Source organism: Pieris napi, chromosome 21 (genome assembly GCF_905475465.1).
Source record: "Pieris napi chromosome 21, ilPieNapi1.2, whole genome shotgun sequence".
In the NCBI taxonomy this organism is placed as follows: domain Eukaryota; kingdom Metazoa; phylum Arthropoda; class Insecta; order Lepidoptera; family Pieridae; genus Pieris; species Pieris napi.
In genome coordinates, this window is record NC_062254.1 from 8,662,079 (window position 1) to 8,678,849 (window position 16,771).

At 32.1% G+C, this 16,771-nt stretch overlaps 1 protein-coding gene across 2 annotated transcripts in view; it reads left to right on the forward strand.

Annotated features, from left to right (window-relative positions):
• Positions 1–15,232, forward strand: part of LOC125060412 (4-coumarate--CoA ligase 2-like) — a 36,913-nt gene extending 21,681 nt beyond the window's left edge. Inside the window, exons 1-8 of one of the 2 annotated variants that reach the window (XM_047665312.1) lie at positions 2,194–2,523; positions 4,160–4,370; positions 5,622–5,978; positions 8,192–8,377; positions 9,472–9,590; positions 10,888–11,052; positions 11,538–11,708; positions 13,988–15,232. In XM_047665312.1, coding sequence (XP_047521268.1) covers positions 2,332–2,523; positions 4,160–4,370; positions 5,622–5,978; positions 8,192–8,377; positions 9,472–9,590; positions 10,888–11,052; positions 11,538–11,708; positions 13,988–14,278 — 1,692 coding nt within the window. In that variant the 5' untranslated portion in view covers positions 2,194–2,331 and the 3' untranslated portion in view covers positions 14,279–15,232. Of the gene's footprint in view, positions 1–2,193; positions 2,524–4,159; positions 4,371–5,621; positions 5,979–8,191; positions 8,378–9,471; positions 9,591–10,887; positions 11,053–11,537; positions 11,709–13,987 lie in introns of those variants that run through there. The other variant, XM_047665311.1, reaches the window with a different exon arrangement.
• The last annotated feature ends 1,539 nt before the right edge of the window (positions 15,233–16,771 follow it).

The following is a 16,771-nucleotide window of genomic DNA, read 5'->3' on the forward strand; positions in this document are numbered from 1 at the left end:
TTTGCCAGATAGTGTCATAATATTTATATCTTTAAAATTATTCCGTACCTACTGCCTTGGGGCCAAAATACCCCGAACAGCCCGCTTCTGCAGCACATTAGACCTTCATCACCATACGAGCCGTATTAACTCATTTCATCCACGTATCAAAAGACATTTTTTTTACGAACTAGCGAACCAATTGTTTAAAGCTACAATTATAGTACAGGGCAAACATCAGGAAGCTCATCTGATGTTAAGTGATACGCCAATAGATACTCTCTAGGCCAGTGCATTGCCGGCCTTTTAAGAATTGACTCTTGAAGGACCCTAAGGCGTATATATATAGGCGTACCTTTCAGCTTATTCAGCTTCATATGGACTAACCGTTAGTTGTTTGAAATAAGTATTTTTTACAGTTAGTTTCAATATTTTAAATCGGTTGCAAAAAATAAAAGATATTGAATGAGCTTATTAATTATGATTATACTAAAAAATATGGGAATTTTTAAATAATTTGATACGCTTTGATATAATTAACTAATCAAGGATTATATTATATTTATTAACACGTATCGCTCTTCGATCTCTTACAGGCAACTCTAGTAAGGAAACATAAATATAAAGGGTATTGTGCATGTGTAATAAAAAATACAGATAAAATTTAGGCTTGTTATACAAAAAAATAAAATAAAACCTATTCTTAATAATCACAATACAAAAAATAAGAAAAATAATATATTTACAATTTATAAAAATATAATCACTATTAATCAGGAAAAGTTTTGATAAAGAGGTGTTTAAATATAGTAAAAATATAGAAGACTTATTATATATTATAGTACGTTATAATATGTTTAATTCATTTGTTATTCACATTTTTTAAAGTATTTCGATTTATAAATCATGTTAATAATCTGTTAAATATAATTCTATAATAATACACTGTATAGGTGATATAATTTTGATATCTGTTTTGTGTATAATTGGTGAACGAAATCAAAGTTGGAGGAAAGACTCATATATTATGTGCCGTTTATTATTAAAAATGTTCCATTGGCTTATTGTTTTTGTTATCGAAAATCGTATTTATACATTCCAAAATCGGAGTTTTTAAAGTTTCAATTTCTGTATCTGCGGAGAAAATTTTTAGAGAATTTTATGTCATAGACAAAATTGTAACAAGAATTATAAAACTTATAAAATAATGCCTAGTCTAAGATAAACTAAGTATTGGTGCTTTAATTAAGAATTTGTATGTTTTTATTTTTGTAAAGGAAAATATATTCTTGACTATTCGTTTGTTTTTCTCTTACGTCCTTATTTTCAGGAAATATATAGAATTTACACGAAGAAATCTAAATTTTTATAACATATAGAGCACGATTAACATTAGGAAATTAAATATAGATATGATGGACTCAGCTCAGTCGACGAAAGTCTGGCTATGCCTCTTCCAAAATGAGACACAAAATGTACTGGAGGTTTTCTGTGATTTGTCCAAGGCGTTTGATTGTGTTGATCATGAGACTCTGCTTTGCAAAACTGACCACTATGGTATACAAAATGTAGCTCTTAGTTTAATAACCTCTTACCTAAGTTGTCGACCTAAAGTTGATATAAATGGGATTAAATCTTCGGGATCACATATTAAACTGGGAGTCCCGCAAGGATCAATTTTGGGACGATTTTTATTTCTTATATATATTAACAATTTGCCTTCTTATGCAAAGACATTATGTGATATTGTATTGTTTGCTGATGACACGTCCTTGATTTTTAAGTAAATATATATAAGACAAATTTTGACTCTTTCTTTTTCTGAATCTTTATATTTATTTTTTGAAGTTATACTTATTTAGGCGCGTTATGAAAAATTGATGAGAGTGAAATTTTACGAAGCGCGCGCACCGTGACACAAAATTAACATAATAAAGTTGCCCACTAACGAATTCTTTTTAAACCAGCCAGGCGCCGCCGAGCGTGCGCGAGCGAGGTGGGGATAAGACAATCTACAAGTAAAAATAAATAGAATATGCGTGAATGACCTTTGTAGTACCTTTTAAACAAATAAAGGAGTTTTAATTATTTAAATTATAAACTGGCTATTTATTGTTCATAATTGAAAATTTTAACTACATATATCTTATAAAAAAAACCAATTACAATCATGAGATAATTGTTTCTGCATGCTTACCGTTATTACTCAGTAGGACGCAGATGGGTAGAGGTGCGTCGTTACTAGACTCGTGTACAAATATTTTGTAAACCACTTCACAAAAGAGAAAGACAAATCTTTTAAAAAATTGTCTCTAATTTTATTTTAAAAATATAAAAAAAACGTAGTACCTTATGGCTTCAATATTAAGACGTGCTTTAAGCCAAGCAATAAAAAAAAGAAATGTGTATAAAACTTCTTTTTTACAAAACAGCACAGATTCAAAAATATTAACATCAGTTTTTAAGGATTTAGAAGATTCAAATCATACAATTAATGAATTTGTGTGGCAAAACTTGGACAGATGGCCAGACAAAACTTTAACAGTAAGTATTATAGAATCAATTATTAAACTGTTTAGTACTTGATATTTTTTAATTAAGGGTTGGATTTATTATTACGTCGCCCGAATTTGATAATACTGATTATGTAGGTGTCTCGGGGGACCTTGATTGGAACACCTCCAAGTGATTTTGCTGCCTTTAGGTATTAAAAAAATCGATTTAAAATTCTGTGTAATGTATTGAAATTAAATTAAATTAAACAAACCGTACATTTTCTACTTTTCTATTGGTGATTAGATATGTGACATTCTGCATTCTGATTTATATGTCTATATATTTGTTGCTTCATAGTATTATATGTAAAGTTACGACAGCATATATGTATAATTATTTTCTAGTCCGTGATCTGAAAATTTAATTGGCTGTGAAGTAGTAATGTAAATTCTTTATAAAAACCATGTTTTTTGGGGTATTTAGTCGCTGCGGCTTTTTTAGTATATAATCATAAAATTCAATGAAAAGGAAAATGTTATATAAAAAAGCTTGCTTTCACTTAATTGCTAAACAAATTTTTATCATTTTGTGATGTGAAGTATAATTTAATACCCAGCTGTTTTTGTCTTGTTTTAAATTCTTTCCCAATTTTTCAGTTTTGATATTGAATTAACTTGTGGTAAAAGTGGAAAACAAAGTCTTGGTTTATTTTCTTTGTGGTTTGTTCTAAAAAGATAACATCATTGTTGACATTATTGTATGTAACAAACAAGATTTTAAAACCTGATCAATTGTAAAATTAAAAATATACCATTTTCCGGGTGCTTTTGTTCATATTAATTATATGGTGCAACCATTTTTGTTGTTGCGTTTTGCTAATTTTACCATTACTTTAACCGATTTATGCTTCACTATATTTTGTTGTTTTTAGAAATTGTTAATTTGATGATTAAAATATTTTGCATATAGAAGGGGGGTGCTGGTTGGTGCAATTCGAAATTCTAGGCTAAAAACTTCCAAATTTACATGTCAACATATTCCGTTTAAACCAAACAAAATCTTTTTATATTTATTATCTATAGTAGGTAATATAGTTGTAGTTTTAAGGGGATAATCTATGGATATTAGTGAAATAATATTTCTAACTTTTAAATTAGACATAGTACGAGATCCGGCTGCAGGATTAGTGCGTTCATCTGTTATTTGCTAAAAACCAAATTTTTATGTATATTTATAATTAGGATGATATATATAATATATATCTACCAAGTTGCCAATCAAAATTTGGCCGCTAGAATTTTGAATTAATAATTTTGAATTGATTTTTGGGAAAAAGTTTCGTTCACTTGTTTTTTTAAATAAAATCAAGGAAATATATATATTGTTTTTTTCATCTTATCACAAACTAACAATTACAATAATGAACCATCAAACTAAAATAATACGTTGAGAAAAACATTATTATTTCAAATAGATAACCATAACACTTAGAAATGTGAAGAAAAAGTTACTTCTAAGTTTTTGTACTTGGAACCTTGAAATTAATAGGTTTGTTTACTAGAATATTTATTTGATAATTCGGAAAAATATTCATTTCTTCAGCTGTGTATTCATTTTAAGAAATAAATAAGAAATTAAGAATAAAATATCCTCTTTTTTATTATGAATTCATTAATATTTTCAGGAGTGTGCAACCACAGGCCACAGATATACATACGCACAAACACATCGTATGTCGATAAACTTTGCTGCGTCGCTCCGGACGAAATTGAAGTTGAGGAATGACGACACAGTCGCCATAATACTACCGAATGTTCCGGAATATCCCTGTATTTCACTAGGAATATTGGAAGCTGGGTGTATAATTAGTATGATGAATCCTGCGTACAGCACTCGTGAGTTTTTTTTAACATTTATCCGTAAATCAGAAATTATACAATGCTAGCAACAAAAAAGGATTGATATGTATTGGTTGTCAAATATTTATGCGTGAGTTCAGAAATTTTTCTAATCTGTAAGAAAAGTCTATAAGGAAGATATATCTGCTTAAATATACAAAATATCAAGGCACATTGTTGAGTATTGCAATTCGGTGATAGTAGTGAATTTATTTATTTTATATTCATTGTATTACTTTCTTAAAAGCATAAATTAAATTCAGCTAATCTTTACCATGATGTTCTTTGCCTGTTAGGTGGTACGAAGTTTGCCGGGTCAGTCATATTTGTGTTTGTTTTTTATATTTTGATGCCATCTATATAAAAAGATATAGACTAAAACATCTCCCGCCATAACGCTTATTGTAGTCGATGACAATGAAATGTCAAATGCCATTCATGTCAACTGTCACTGTTACATAGTAAAAGATCCACTTCTAACACCAAGTTTCATATATGTATATCCAAATTTTTTTGATAGAAGTTCATACTTAATTTTAAATTGTATTTTTATTACTATCATAAAATTAAAGTCATAATAAAATTTATGAATAATAATTTTATAGCACAAGTAATGTTCACGGAAACATTATCTTATATTAAATAATAATAAATAATAAAATACATAAAAATGGTTCTATAACTTTCTTCTTTGTCCTTAGTTTCAGAGATAATTTAATAAAAAAAAACTCGTAGTAGAGAACCATAAGCAAATTTTGTTACAGCATTCGTAAAAAAGTTTTCGTTTTTCACGGCAAATCCAGCTACCGCCAAACAAAGTTCATTCGGGTTAATATAATATAGCCTATGACACAAATAACGTGGTTTTTTATCGGTACAGAATTTTCAAAATCGGTTAACCCCGAAAACCTCACAAATTTTAAAAATATATCAATGGTATGGGGTAATAGGTCTGGGCATCTGATTTCTGTATCTGTTTCACGATCATTTGTCAATCTAATTGGCCACGTCAGATCACACGCCGTCGTCTTTTTGGGTCTAAGGCAAGCCGTTTTCCTCGCGATGTTTTCCCGCACCGTTCGAACGAATGTTAAATGCGCACACAGAAAGAAAGTCCATTGGTGCACAACCGATCGAACCTACGACCTCAGGGATGAGAGTCGCACGCTGAAGCCAATAAGCCAATACTGCTCTTTATAATATTAGTATTGTTACACACTAACTTGTATAATGAATTAACAATTTCAGATGACTTACAACGCTACCTGGAAATGATAAAATGCAAAGCGATTGTATCATCAAAGCTATCGTATCCGAACATCGCAGAGGCCCTGAACTCTATGCAGAAGAAACTACCTGTTATACTAATAGACAATGATGAGCTACCAGAGACAACAATAAGATTCTCAGAGTTCGCCAATGACTTGAATGTTGACGTGGACTGTTTGAAAGCCGTGAAACGGAGTGCAAAAGATGTAGCCTTAATGCCTTTCTCGAGTGGTACAACAGGTTTTCCGAAAGCCGTTGTTTGCACTCACAAATCTGTTGTGGACTTGAACAAAGCCATACTAGATCCGAATGTTATTTACGTGGAGGAGGCTACAGGTAATTATTTATTTGGACAATATATAACTCTACTTGTAATTGCAAGCATAACACAAGTCCTGCCACAGACTAGCTTGGTTTAATTATTAGATAACTGAAGAAGGAATTTGAAAGTATGTTGATTTTTTTTAATGTTAGCTAAATTAATAATTTTATTACAATTATAGTAATGTATTAACGATATTCTTACCTTACATAATAATAACAAAAAGTGGATAGATAGAAAACTAAATTAATTCATTTGCCATAAGAAAAATAAATGTTAAAAAAAAACAGTTTTAATGCTTCAATGACTTTTTGCCTATCCACATTAAAGGCCGATTACAGCTTCATTTATTTTACGGGTATTAAAATTAATTAAAATCACATTATTAAGTTTAATTTACCATAAGAATAATAAAAGTAAAAAAAAAACAGTTTTAATGCTTCAATGACTTTTTGCCTATCCACATTAAAAGGCCGATTACAGCTTCATTTATTTTACGGGTATTAAAATTAATTAAAATCACATTATTAAGTTTAATTTACCATAAGAATAATAAAAGTAAAAAAAAAACAGTTTTAATGCTTCAATGACTTTTTGCCTATCCACATTAAAAGGCCGATTACAGCTTCATTTATTTTACGGGTATTAAAATTAATTAAAATCACATTATTAAGTTTAATTTACCATAAGAATAATAAAAGTCGAAAAAATACCATTTTTAATGCTTCAATGATTTTTAGCCTCTCCTTAAAAGGCCGATTACAACAAAAAAAGACAAATTAAATTAAGTATCATTTTTTTCTATGATTTTGGTAGCTTAAAACCCTTCTTAACTTAGCCAGAAGGTATGGAAACTTCTTTTTGTATTTTTAAATTGAAGTCGAATGTTTGGACAAATTCAGCTAAAACTAAACTTCTAACTTTAAAACCTTTTTTGAGTAGCTTTAACTAATTTTAGGAAGCTGAGATTTTTTTTTATTTGAACAACATTTAAGACAATCATTTCACAGAAAAAAAACTGCAAAATACCTACAACAAAAAAAGACATGAAGTTTTGAAACCTCGCTGGCAGAAAACATTCAAAAACACAAAAAAATATAACTCGAAAACTACAAAAAAATCGTGGAACATACATGGGGTATTTTAGTATACCCCAGGTGTGAGAAATAAATTTATTTTTTATTGACGTCACTAGTTGGACCCTGTATAAAATTGTACTGTACGCGTGAATGTCACTGAAATACTCTGAAACGGCTGGTCTGATTCGAATGATTTTTTTTGTATGCGTTTGGGTGGAGCCCTGGATGGTTTAGAATTACAAATAAGCTCGGCAGATGGCGCTGCAGTCGGTAATGCCATACTTAGTTTGATATTCTAATCGCTCGAAATATCATGCAGGACAACGTCTGTCGTTTCCGCTAGTGTCTTATAATACAAAGTTGTAACACTAAAATTACTTTTTTTTTAAACTGTTTTCAACATGTACCATGTACCACAGAATAATTGTTATCTAGTATTGGAGCATTCAAGTACGATACGATGCGGGGCGGGGATTAAATTACGCGTTATTGTTAATATTTTTTTCGACTTACACCACATAATATTAACTAAAGAGTCACTAGGTGGTCACGAAACATTTTACTATACTTGGGTACGTTGCGGCGAGTTACATGGGGGGGGGGGGGGGGGGTCAATAATCTCCAAAAATTGCGTTACGTAATACTTGAACGCTCTCTAACCCACAACATAGGAACTCCCTAGTGTGGGGACTAGCGATATATGAATTTTGTCACAACCCTTTTGTCTTAAATAGAGTGTTTATATTATTATATTATTATCCTTTCCTTTATACAATTGTTACATGTGCCTCGTACGAACCCGAACTATCTGCGTAATTAGCCAATGTTTCGGGTTTTATCTAACAACAGTACAATTTATGAATATAGCATTTTCCACATGCCAAAGAGAGTGAGAAGAAATAATCTAAGAAGCGGGAAAACCTTGACTTTATTTAGCAATAGTGACAATTTAGTTTTTCCATTAAAATATTTTGTTTTGTTTCATTTCAGTTTTCTTTTTTATCTATTAATGTACTTAATTGACTTATGTTTTCTGTTGTGTTATTTTGTTTATCAATGTAGTATTTAAATATATATAATATAGTATTAAAATTGTATTATATAAGTGGGCTCCAAAATTGCATTACACTTAAGCTTATTAATTTCAGCGAATTATCAATCAGTGATGCCGGGAGTGTTGCCATTTTTTCACATATTTGGCTTCAACCTGCTTATGATGAGCTTGATGTGTGTGGGTGTTAAACTGGTAACAATAAGTCAGTTCAAGCCTGAAGTCTTTCTGGAGACCCTGGTCCGACATAGGACTCAACATATGTACGCTGTTCCACCTATGAGTAAGTTTTTTTAATGTCTATAAAAAGTCCGACATATTATATTGTATTACAGTATTTACTTATATACTAAATATTTGTACATAGTTTTGGTTTTATATCGGGAACAATATGTATTAGTTTTTCAACAAACTCTCAAGCGAAATAAGAGAATTATCACTGAATAAATTCAAAACTCTAGTTAAATGTAAATTATTCAATAAAGCATTTTATAAATTTGACGACTATTTAAATGATCCTTGGGATTGATTTGCTCCAGTACAAACGTAATAGGAGGCAAACGGGCAGGAGGCTCACCTGATGTTAAGTGATACCGCCGCCCATGGACACTCACATTGCCAGAAGGCTCGCAAATGCGTTGCCGGCCCTTCAAGAATTGGTACGCTCTTTTCTTGAAGGACCCTAAGCCGAATTGGTTCGGAAATACTTCAGTTTCAAATTTTCAAAAGTTTATTTTTGACATCATTTAATCACGTAATACTACGCAGCCATTTCTTCTTAATTTGAAATTATAATATCTATGGCTTTTAGCGTTGCTAGGCAACCGTTTTCTTATAGTAATTGTCAGTATTGACCGCGTACTTAATAAATTTATCAAAATCAATATTTAAAATTTTTGTGTGCCACACACGCTTCAATTCAATAATAATAAACTCTGTAAAGGAAGTGCTACACAAGATGGATGAATATAAAAAAAACCGCGCAGTCCGTCATGTCAAATGTCAAAATAAACAGTTTAATTATTCATATTACGTCATACCACATCAGTATTGTAATCTATGAACTCATAAGGAGTTTCTAGAGATGAAAGAGTCCCTGGACTCTATGGAAGGGGAGTAGACCTTATAAAAGGTTTTTTAACTGAACCCCATGTCAGAGTAATAGTTATTACCATTTAAAGATATTATTAATTTTATAAACAACAAAACAACACTTTGTTAATCTTTGTTTTTAACTGATTTGAAAAAGGATAATTGGATAATATTTGAATTTCGCATGTTTATGTTGGGTATATTCAATAAGTCACATAATGTTGACAGGTATTTGGAGTAGTATCTTTTTTACATTTGTTGTTTATAACTTAAAACGTGTTTCAGTAATGTTTCTGGCAAAACATCCGGCTGTGACGCCCGCGCATCTCCAATCGCTCAAAAGTGTCGTGTGTGGAGCGGCCTCTTTAGCCAAAAGCGACGTTGAAGCTCTGCTAAAGAAAAACGTAAGCCTTTTTAGCAAAAAGAAAACTCATCGAATTGTAAATAAAAACTATTGAACACCCACAAAAATATGATCAAAGTCGGTCCAGCCGTCTTGGAGGAGTTTAATTACAAAGACAGTCACAGAAGATTTATATATATTACATAGGTGCCATTAGAAAATCTATTTTAACGTTAATCAAAGTTCTATAAAAATGAATGACGGTAGCCCTTAAAACTTCTAGAAAAGTCTGCAACTCCAGATCTACCTTCTAAGGTTGACTTAGCTAATTCTTTGTAATTCAAAATCATTTCCAAAGCACTTAAAACATACAAATCTTATCCAGTGTAAAGGTAGTTCTTAAAACTTCTAGAAAAGTCTGCTACTCCATATCTACCTTCTAAGGTTGTCTTAGCTATTTTTTTTGTAATTCAAAATCATTTCCAAAGCACTTAAAACATACAAATCTTATCCAGTGTAAAGATAGTTCTTAAAACTTCTAGAAAAGTCTGCTACTCCATATCTACCTTCTAAGGTTGTCTTAGCTATTTTTTTTTGTAATTCAAAATCATTTCCAAAGCTCTTAAAACATACAAACCTTATCCAGTTTAAAGGTAGTTCTTAAAACTTCTAGAAAAGTCTGCTACTCCATATCTACCTTCTAAGGTTGTCTTAGCTATTTTTTTTGTAATTCAAAATCATTTCCAAAGCACTTAAAACATACAAATCTTATCCAGTGTAAAGGTAGTTCTTAAAACTTCTAGAAAAGTCTGCTACTCCATATCTACCTTCTAAGGTTGTCTTAGCTATTTTTTTTGTAATTCAAAATCATTTCCAAAGCACTTAAAACATACAAATCTTATCCAGTGTAAAGGTAGTTCTTAAAACTTCTAGAAAAGTCTGCTACTCCATATCTACCTTCTAAGGTTGTCTTAGCTATTTTTTTTGTAATTCAAAATCATTTCCAAAGCACTTAAAACATACAAATCTTATCCAGTGTAAAGGTAGTTCTTAAAACTTCTAGAAAAGTCTGCTACTCCATATCTACTTCTTGCCAATGGACCACTTGTGTTCCTTGCAAGTCCCCCTCCAAGGCGTCTTCCCTGAGATATTTGGGTCGCCTTAAAGGTGTCAGGGGTACCCAGATATACTTGCACTCCAATCCTTTCCCCTTTCTTTTTAGTCAGTCCAGTTGAGTCTATTGTCTTTAAAGTTACAGTAAATTGCAAAATTCCCCTAAGAAGTATTTGGAATTCGACATATTCGCTCCTCCCCATATACCGTATGCATTCGCTAAAATCAGGGAATTTCTTCAACAGAGGAACATCAGATTCCGTCAAGGCTACGGTCTGACTGAGACCAACGGTGGCTTAGTAATTGGACGCAATGATGACACAAATTATGCCTCTGTTGGACATCCAGTTGGGAGTTGCCAGATTAAAATTTCTGATCTCAAAACCCAGGAGGCGCTTGGGCCAGGACAGGTGAGAAATAAAAATGTTCTGCATATAATACTATATCTGTAAAATATGGTAAAATTGTCTTCAAAATTAAAAAAAAAATGGAAGGGAGGCCGCTAGTGTTACTTATCGTACTAATCACGCTAAATTGTATAAAATTAATCCAACCATAGATTATCTTGAACAGGAAATAAATAACATACATTTCGTGTAACAATTTTAAAAAACAGATGCTTATACATATTTAATAATAATATAACTGTTTACACCTGGCAACCCCGTCGTTGCGGCTGACTGAGAGCGAGCAACAATTTTTTTTCAATTCAATCAAAATCATTTCCTTTAATATGACGTCAATTTTATTAAAAAAATATATTGAATATTTAATTTTATTAATTACAAGTAATTGCGGATATTTTTTTAAAATGCATTGGATAATCTCTCAACATTCATTTATAATTAATCTCCGGTAAATGTTCCGGAGCATTCATTATAAATATTATCTCCAGGAAGGTGAGATTTTGGTCCGTGGCCCGGTGCTCATGAGCGGGTACTATGAGAACGAAGAAGCTAATAAGGAAGTGTTTACATCAGATGGCTGGTTAAAAACCGGTGATGTCGGCAAATACGACGAGAATAAGTATTTGTATATCACTGATCGGTTAAAAGAACTTATTAAGGTAAGATTAATTTAAATATCGAACATTTTTTTTCTTTATGGTAGGGGAGCCCACGATGCTAAATGGGGATTTACTCGAGCGTCGTAGAGACCTATTGGGATGCAAAGCTTAGATAATAAGAAGAAAATTTTTTTATATGATATATACCTTTTCATCGGTGGGGGAAGCGGCTATAGATTGTTAAATATGTCAAAAAAAACTGTTGCATGGACATCCTCGAGCGCGTCAGTTATTGATAGCATCAATGCCCTATGTATTTTTAATAATTTACGTATGTTAATCTGATCGTTTGCATGATGCGGGTGGTTGTATTTAAGGGTTGAAAATGAAAAAAAAATAAAAATTATCGAGCGCGTCAGATTTTCTAAGGGAGTGTTAAGTGCACCAAAAAAAAGCTCTCATTCACTAATCTGACGATTTCGATGGGACGCAAACCCACGGCCATTTTCATAATTTGCAAAAAAAAATCGCAATTTTGAAATACTCAAGCGCGTCAGATTAAGATATATGTGGTTCATCTTTATGTTCTAAACGTACTGTCTCATAATCTGACGATTATCTAGAGGGATTCGCCTGATCTGACAAAAAAAATTTAGAAAAACGGTTCACCTAAAGGGCCATCCCTGCAAGTTCCCGCTAATTCCATTCCTGGGCGCTTAAAATTGATATTTTGAGCTCGCTGAGTTCAAAGAAATAACATTTCTATGCATTTGAGCTCTCCCAGCTCGAAAGTCTGATAGAAGTTTCATAGAACACTATTTTTGGAATTTTCAAACCGCAATAACTTTTGAATGGATCAAGCAATTTTCACGCGGTTGGCGGCATTCGACGCAGTTTTATCATCCTCATAAGTAATTTTGCAATTTAATTGATCGAACCACAAATTTCGAAGTAATCCCGAAAAAACACTTTTTCGGGTTTCTTTCGTTCACGATATCTCTCGAACGAATCAACCGCTTTTGACCAGCTTGGTGGCGATCGACGTGGTTTTTCAAGCTCAAAGGCGGATTAGTTTTTGAAGTTGATCGATAAAGAAACCACTTTAAAAAAAAATATTTCTAATTTTTTTAAGATTTTTCAAAATTTCTCAAAATATATCGATCCGAATCGGTTCAAATTCACAGGAAATGTAATTTTGAGGGAAATATTTAGAACGCCGTTTAGTAGATTCCGATCGGTTTAAGGAAATGTAGGCATCACGCAGCTGCACGCATTTAACTTTATCGACGAATTTTTGTTATTTCGGCTTGCGGAAATCGTCAGATTATATATTTTTCATTATTCTTGAATTATTTCCTTCAAAATAAAAAAAAAATTAGCTACGCTCGAGAATGTCGACATGACGTTTTTTTTTACAACTTTGTTGCCCTCCCCTTTTTTTACGTCACTCTCAAATTGTCAGATTAGTGGAATATACACTTTTTAGGATGTAATTAACTCACCCTACCTTAATCTGACGCGCTCGGGAATTTCTGATGGTCAATTTTTTTTTACTAATCTGATCCTGTCTCCTTCACGTGCGGCCTTATATATGGGCCTCATATTTTGTGGAGGTACTTAACCGGGTACAAGGTATCCCCCTATATATTAATCTGCCGCGCTTTAGCAAATCCCGAAATCCCCTCTTTGTTACGATACGAAGTTTTGTTTCTATAATTCACATAAATCAATCGAGAGCTCGTTTTATAATATATAATTCTGAATTGAATGTAAATCGGAAATCAAGTCGAATTGGGGTTATTTCCGAATTTACGATTGGGTTCTTTATTCGAACGAAAAGTTCTATTCTGTCCAACCTGTATATTATTAGATCATCTAGTTTTTTTATAAGTTGCTTTTTATTTTTTTATTAGTTTATTTCGACCGCTGTACTATTTGGAGCTTTTAGTACTTAGTACTCGTAGTTTTATTAAATGAAACGTTTTATACGTATATTATGTATATGCTTTTATATATTAAACTAAGATATTTTTATACTGAATTATCTTTTAATGGTAATTTGATTTGAATAATTATTTTTCAAGTTGATTTTTTTTTCTGCCGCCCGTTGCCTAGTAAATGTAACCTGTATTTATATGTATGTATAAATATATCAAAGAAATTAAATTGAATAATTGATGTATGGTGGAGAATAAAAAAAAATGTTTTTTTTTCATTTTTCATCATTCATTAAGATTCATTAAGGTAATATTATCTTCTTTAAATCCCTTGCTCTGCTAATTTAAGTAATAATTAACTCTTAATAAGTTTTAATATATTATTAAAAGAAAATATTTCAGGTGAAAGGATTTCAAGTAGCGCCAGCAGAGTTGGAGACCATTGTCCGTACTCACCCTAAAGTCCTGGACTGCGCTATCGTAGGTATTAAGGACCCCATAAGTGGTGAGGCGCCAAAGGCCTTCGTAGTGCCACAAGCCAAACAAACCATTGACTCGAAGGAATTATTAGAATACGTGAACACACAAGTAGTGGCGTTTAAAAAAATTAAAGAGGTTCAATTTGTGACTGAGATACCTAAAAACCCCGCTGGTAAGGTTTTAAGACGCGTTATCAAGGAAAAGTATTGTTAATATAAGTATTCAACAAAGTGTACTATGGAGAGTGTTCTGAAGGGTTTGGGTTGATCCGTCCTATTCATCACCTCTTCATCACCATACGAGCCGTATTTTATTTATTAACACGTATCGCTCTTCGAACTCTTCCAGGCAACTCTTGTAAGGAAACATAAATACTAAGGGTATTTTGCATGACTAATAAAAAAATACAGATAAAATTTAGGCTTATTATACACAAAAAAACCTATTCTAAGAATCACAATGCAACAAAAAATAAAATAATAGATTTACAATTAAAAAAAATATAATCACTATTAAACAGGAAAGGATATGGTTAAGAGGTGTTTAAATAAAGTAAAAATTATTATATATTATAGTACGTTATAATACATGTTTAATTCAATTGTTATTCACATTTTTTAAAAGTATTTCGATTAATAAATCATGTAAATAAACTGTTAAATATAATACAATAATAATACACTGTATAGGTGATATAATTTTGATATCTTTTTTGTTTGTGATTGGTGATAATTAGATAATGATTGTATTTCCTCGCTGAATTGCGATACTTATTCGTTGAGCAAGGAAAGCACCAGCTCTGGGCTCACCGGTACTACAAGGCGCCAAATTAAATCTTTAAATATCGCTTGAACCCCACGCCCCAAGAGGGAACGAAATCAAAGTTGGAGGAAAGACTCTTATATATGTGCCGTTTATTATTAAAATGTTCCGTTGGCTTATTATTGTTTTTGTTATTGAAAATCGTATTTATAAATCCCAAAATCGGAGTTTTTAAAGTTTCAATTTCTTCACCTGCGGAGAATTTTATGTCATAGACAAAATTGTTACAAGAATTCTAAAACTTATAATATAATCCCTAGTCTAAGATAAACTAAGTATGGGTGCTTTAATTAAGAATTTGTATGTTTTTATTTATGTAAAGGAAAATATATTCGTGACTATTCATTTGTTTTTTTCTTACGTCCTTATTTTCAGGAAATATATAGAATTTACACGAAGAAATCTTTATTTTTATAACATAGAGCACGATTAAAACTAGTAAATTAAATATAGATATGATAGACTCAGCTCAGTCGAGTGCTAGAGGAGAGTAAGCCTATGCCTCTGTGAAAAAAAAAATGCATATGACTTGAACATTTACCCTCAAAAAGGGGGTTCGGCTGATCTATATTGTTGTATTTTTGTTGCCAGATAGAGATTTTAGCATTAGCCAATCAGAGCCCGTCTAATCAATGGAATGCGCTGATTGGCCCATGTCCTTTTCTTTCGATATGATCACCAGGCTTATTACCGATCCAAATAACAACACTGGTTATGAAGGCGCTCTTCGAGAGTAGTTTATCTATTGTATAAATGTGGGAATCTCTGGTGTACTTACCCATAGACCGGGAGTTAGTGAAACAAAATGTTGGGTCATTTGTACCAGTATGGCGGTTCTTCAGGGGTATTATTACTTAAGATAATGATGGTCATAGCGCTGGTACCGGCGGCCCAATCACGTGGGCATTAGTCGAACTAATGAGTTCCTAAAGGTCAAAAAACAGAAGCACTCCAACCCAAGTTATAATATATCAGTGGCGCTACAACCTTTTTAGGTATTGGCCACAGATTTCTGTATCTATTGCGTGATCATATGTCTTATATGCAAGTAGGTGATTCGCCTCCTGTGCCTGATACATCGTCGACTTTTTGGGTTTAAGCCGGTTTCGTCACAATGTTTACCTTCACGAGTGATATTTAAATGCCCTTAGAAAGAAACTCCATTGGTGCACAGGCAGGGTCGAACCTACGACCTAAGGGATGAGAGACTGTACTGGGAGTTTTCTGTGATTTGTCCAAGGCGTTTGATTGTGTTGATCATGAGACTCTGCTTTGCAAACTTGACCACTATGGTATACAAAATGTAGCTCTTAGTTTAATAACCTCTTACCTAAGTTGTCGACCTAAAGTTGATATAAATGGAATTAAATCTTCGGGATCACATATTAAAATGGGAGTCCCGCAAGGATCAATTTTGGGACGATTTTTATTACTTATATATACTAACAATTTGCCTTCTTATGCAAAGCCATTATGTGATATTGTATTGTTTGCTGATGACACGACCTTGATTCTTAAAGTAAATATATATCAGACAAATTTTGACGTTGTGAACAATGCATTTTCTAAAATATTGTCCCAGTTTTCTGCAAATAATTTACAATTAAATGCCACAAAAACAAAATGCATAAGATTTACTTTACCTAATGTTAAAACTACAACTATAGAGCTTAAACTGAACAATGAAAAATTTAATTTAGTTGATTCTACGGTATTGCTGGGCATTACAATAGACTAAAAACTTCAATGGAGTCACCATATCACTTAACTTTCTGACAAGCTTAGTTCTGCGTATACGCTATTCGAAAAATTAGGCAACTCACAGACAAGGAAACTGCCAGAATAGTATATTTTAGTTACTTTCACAGCGTTATGTCGTATGGA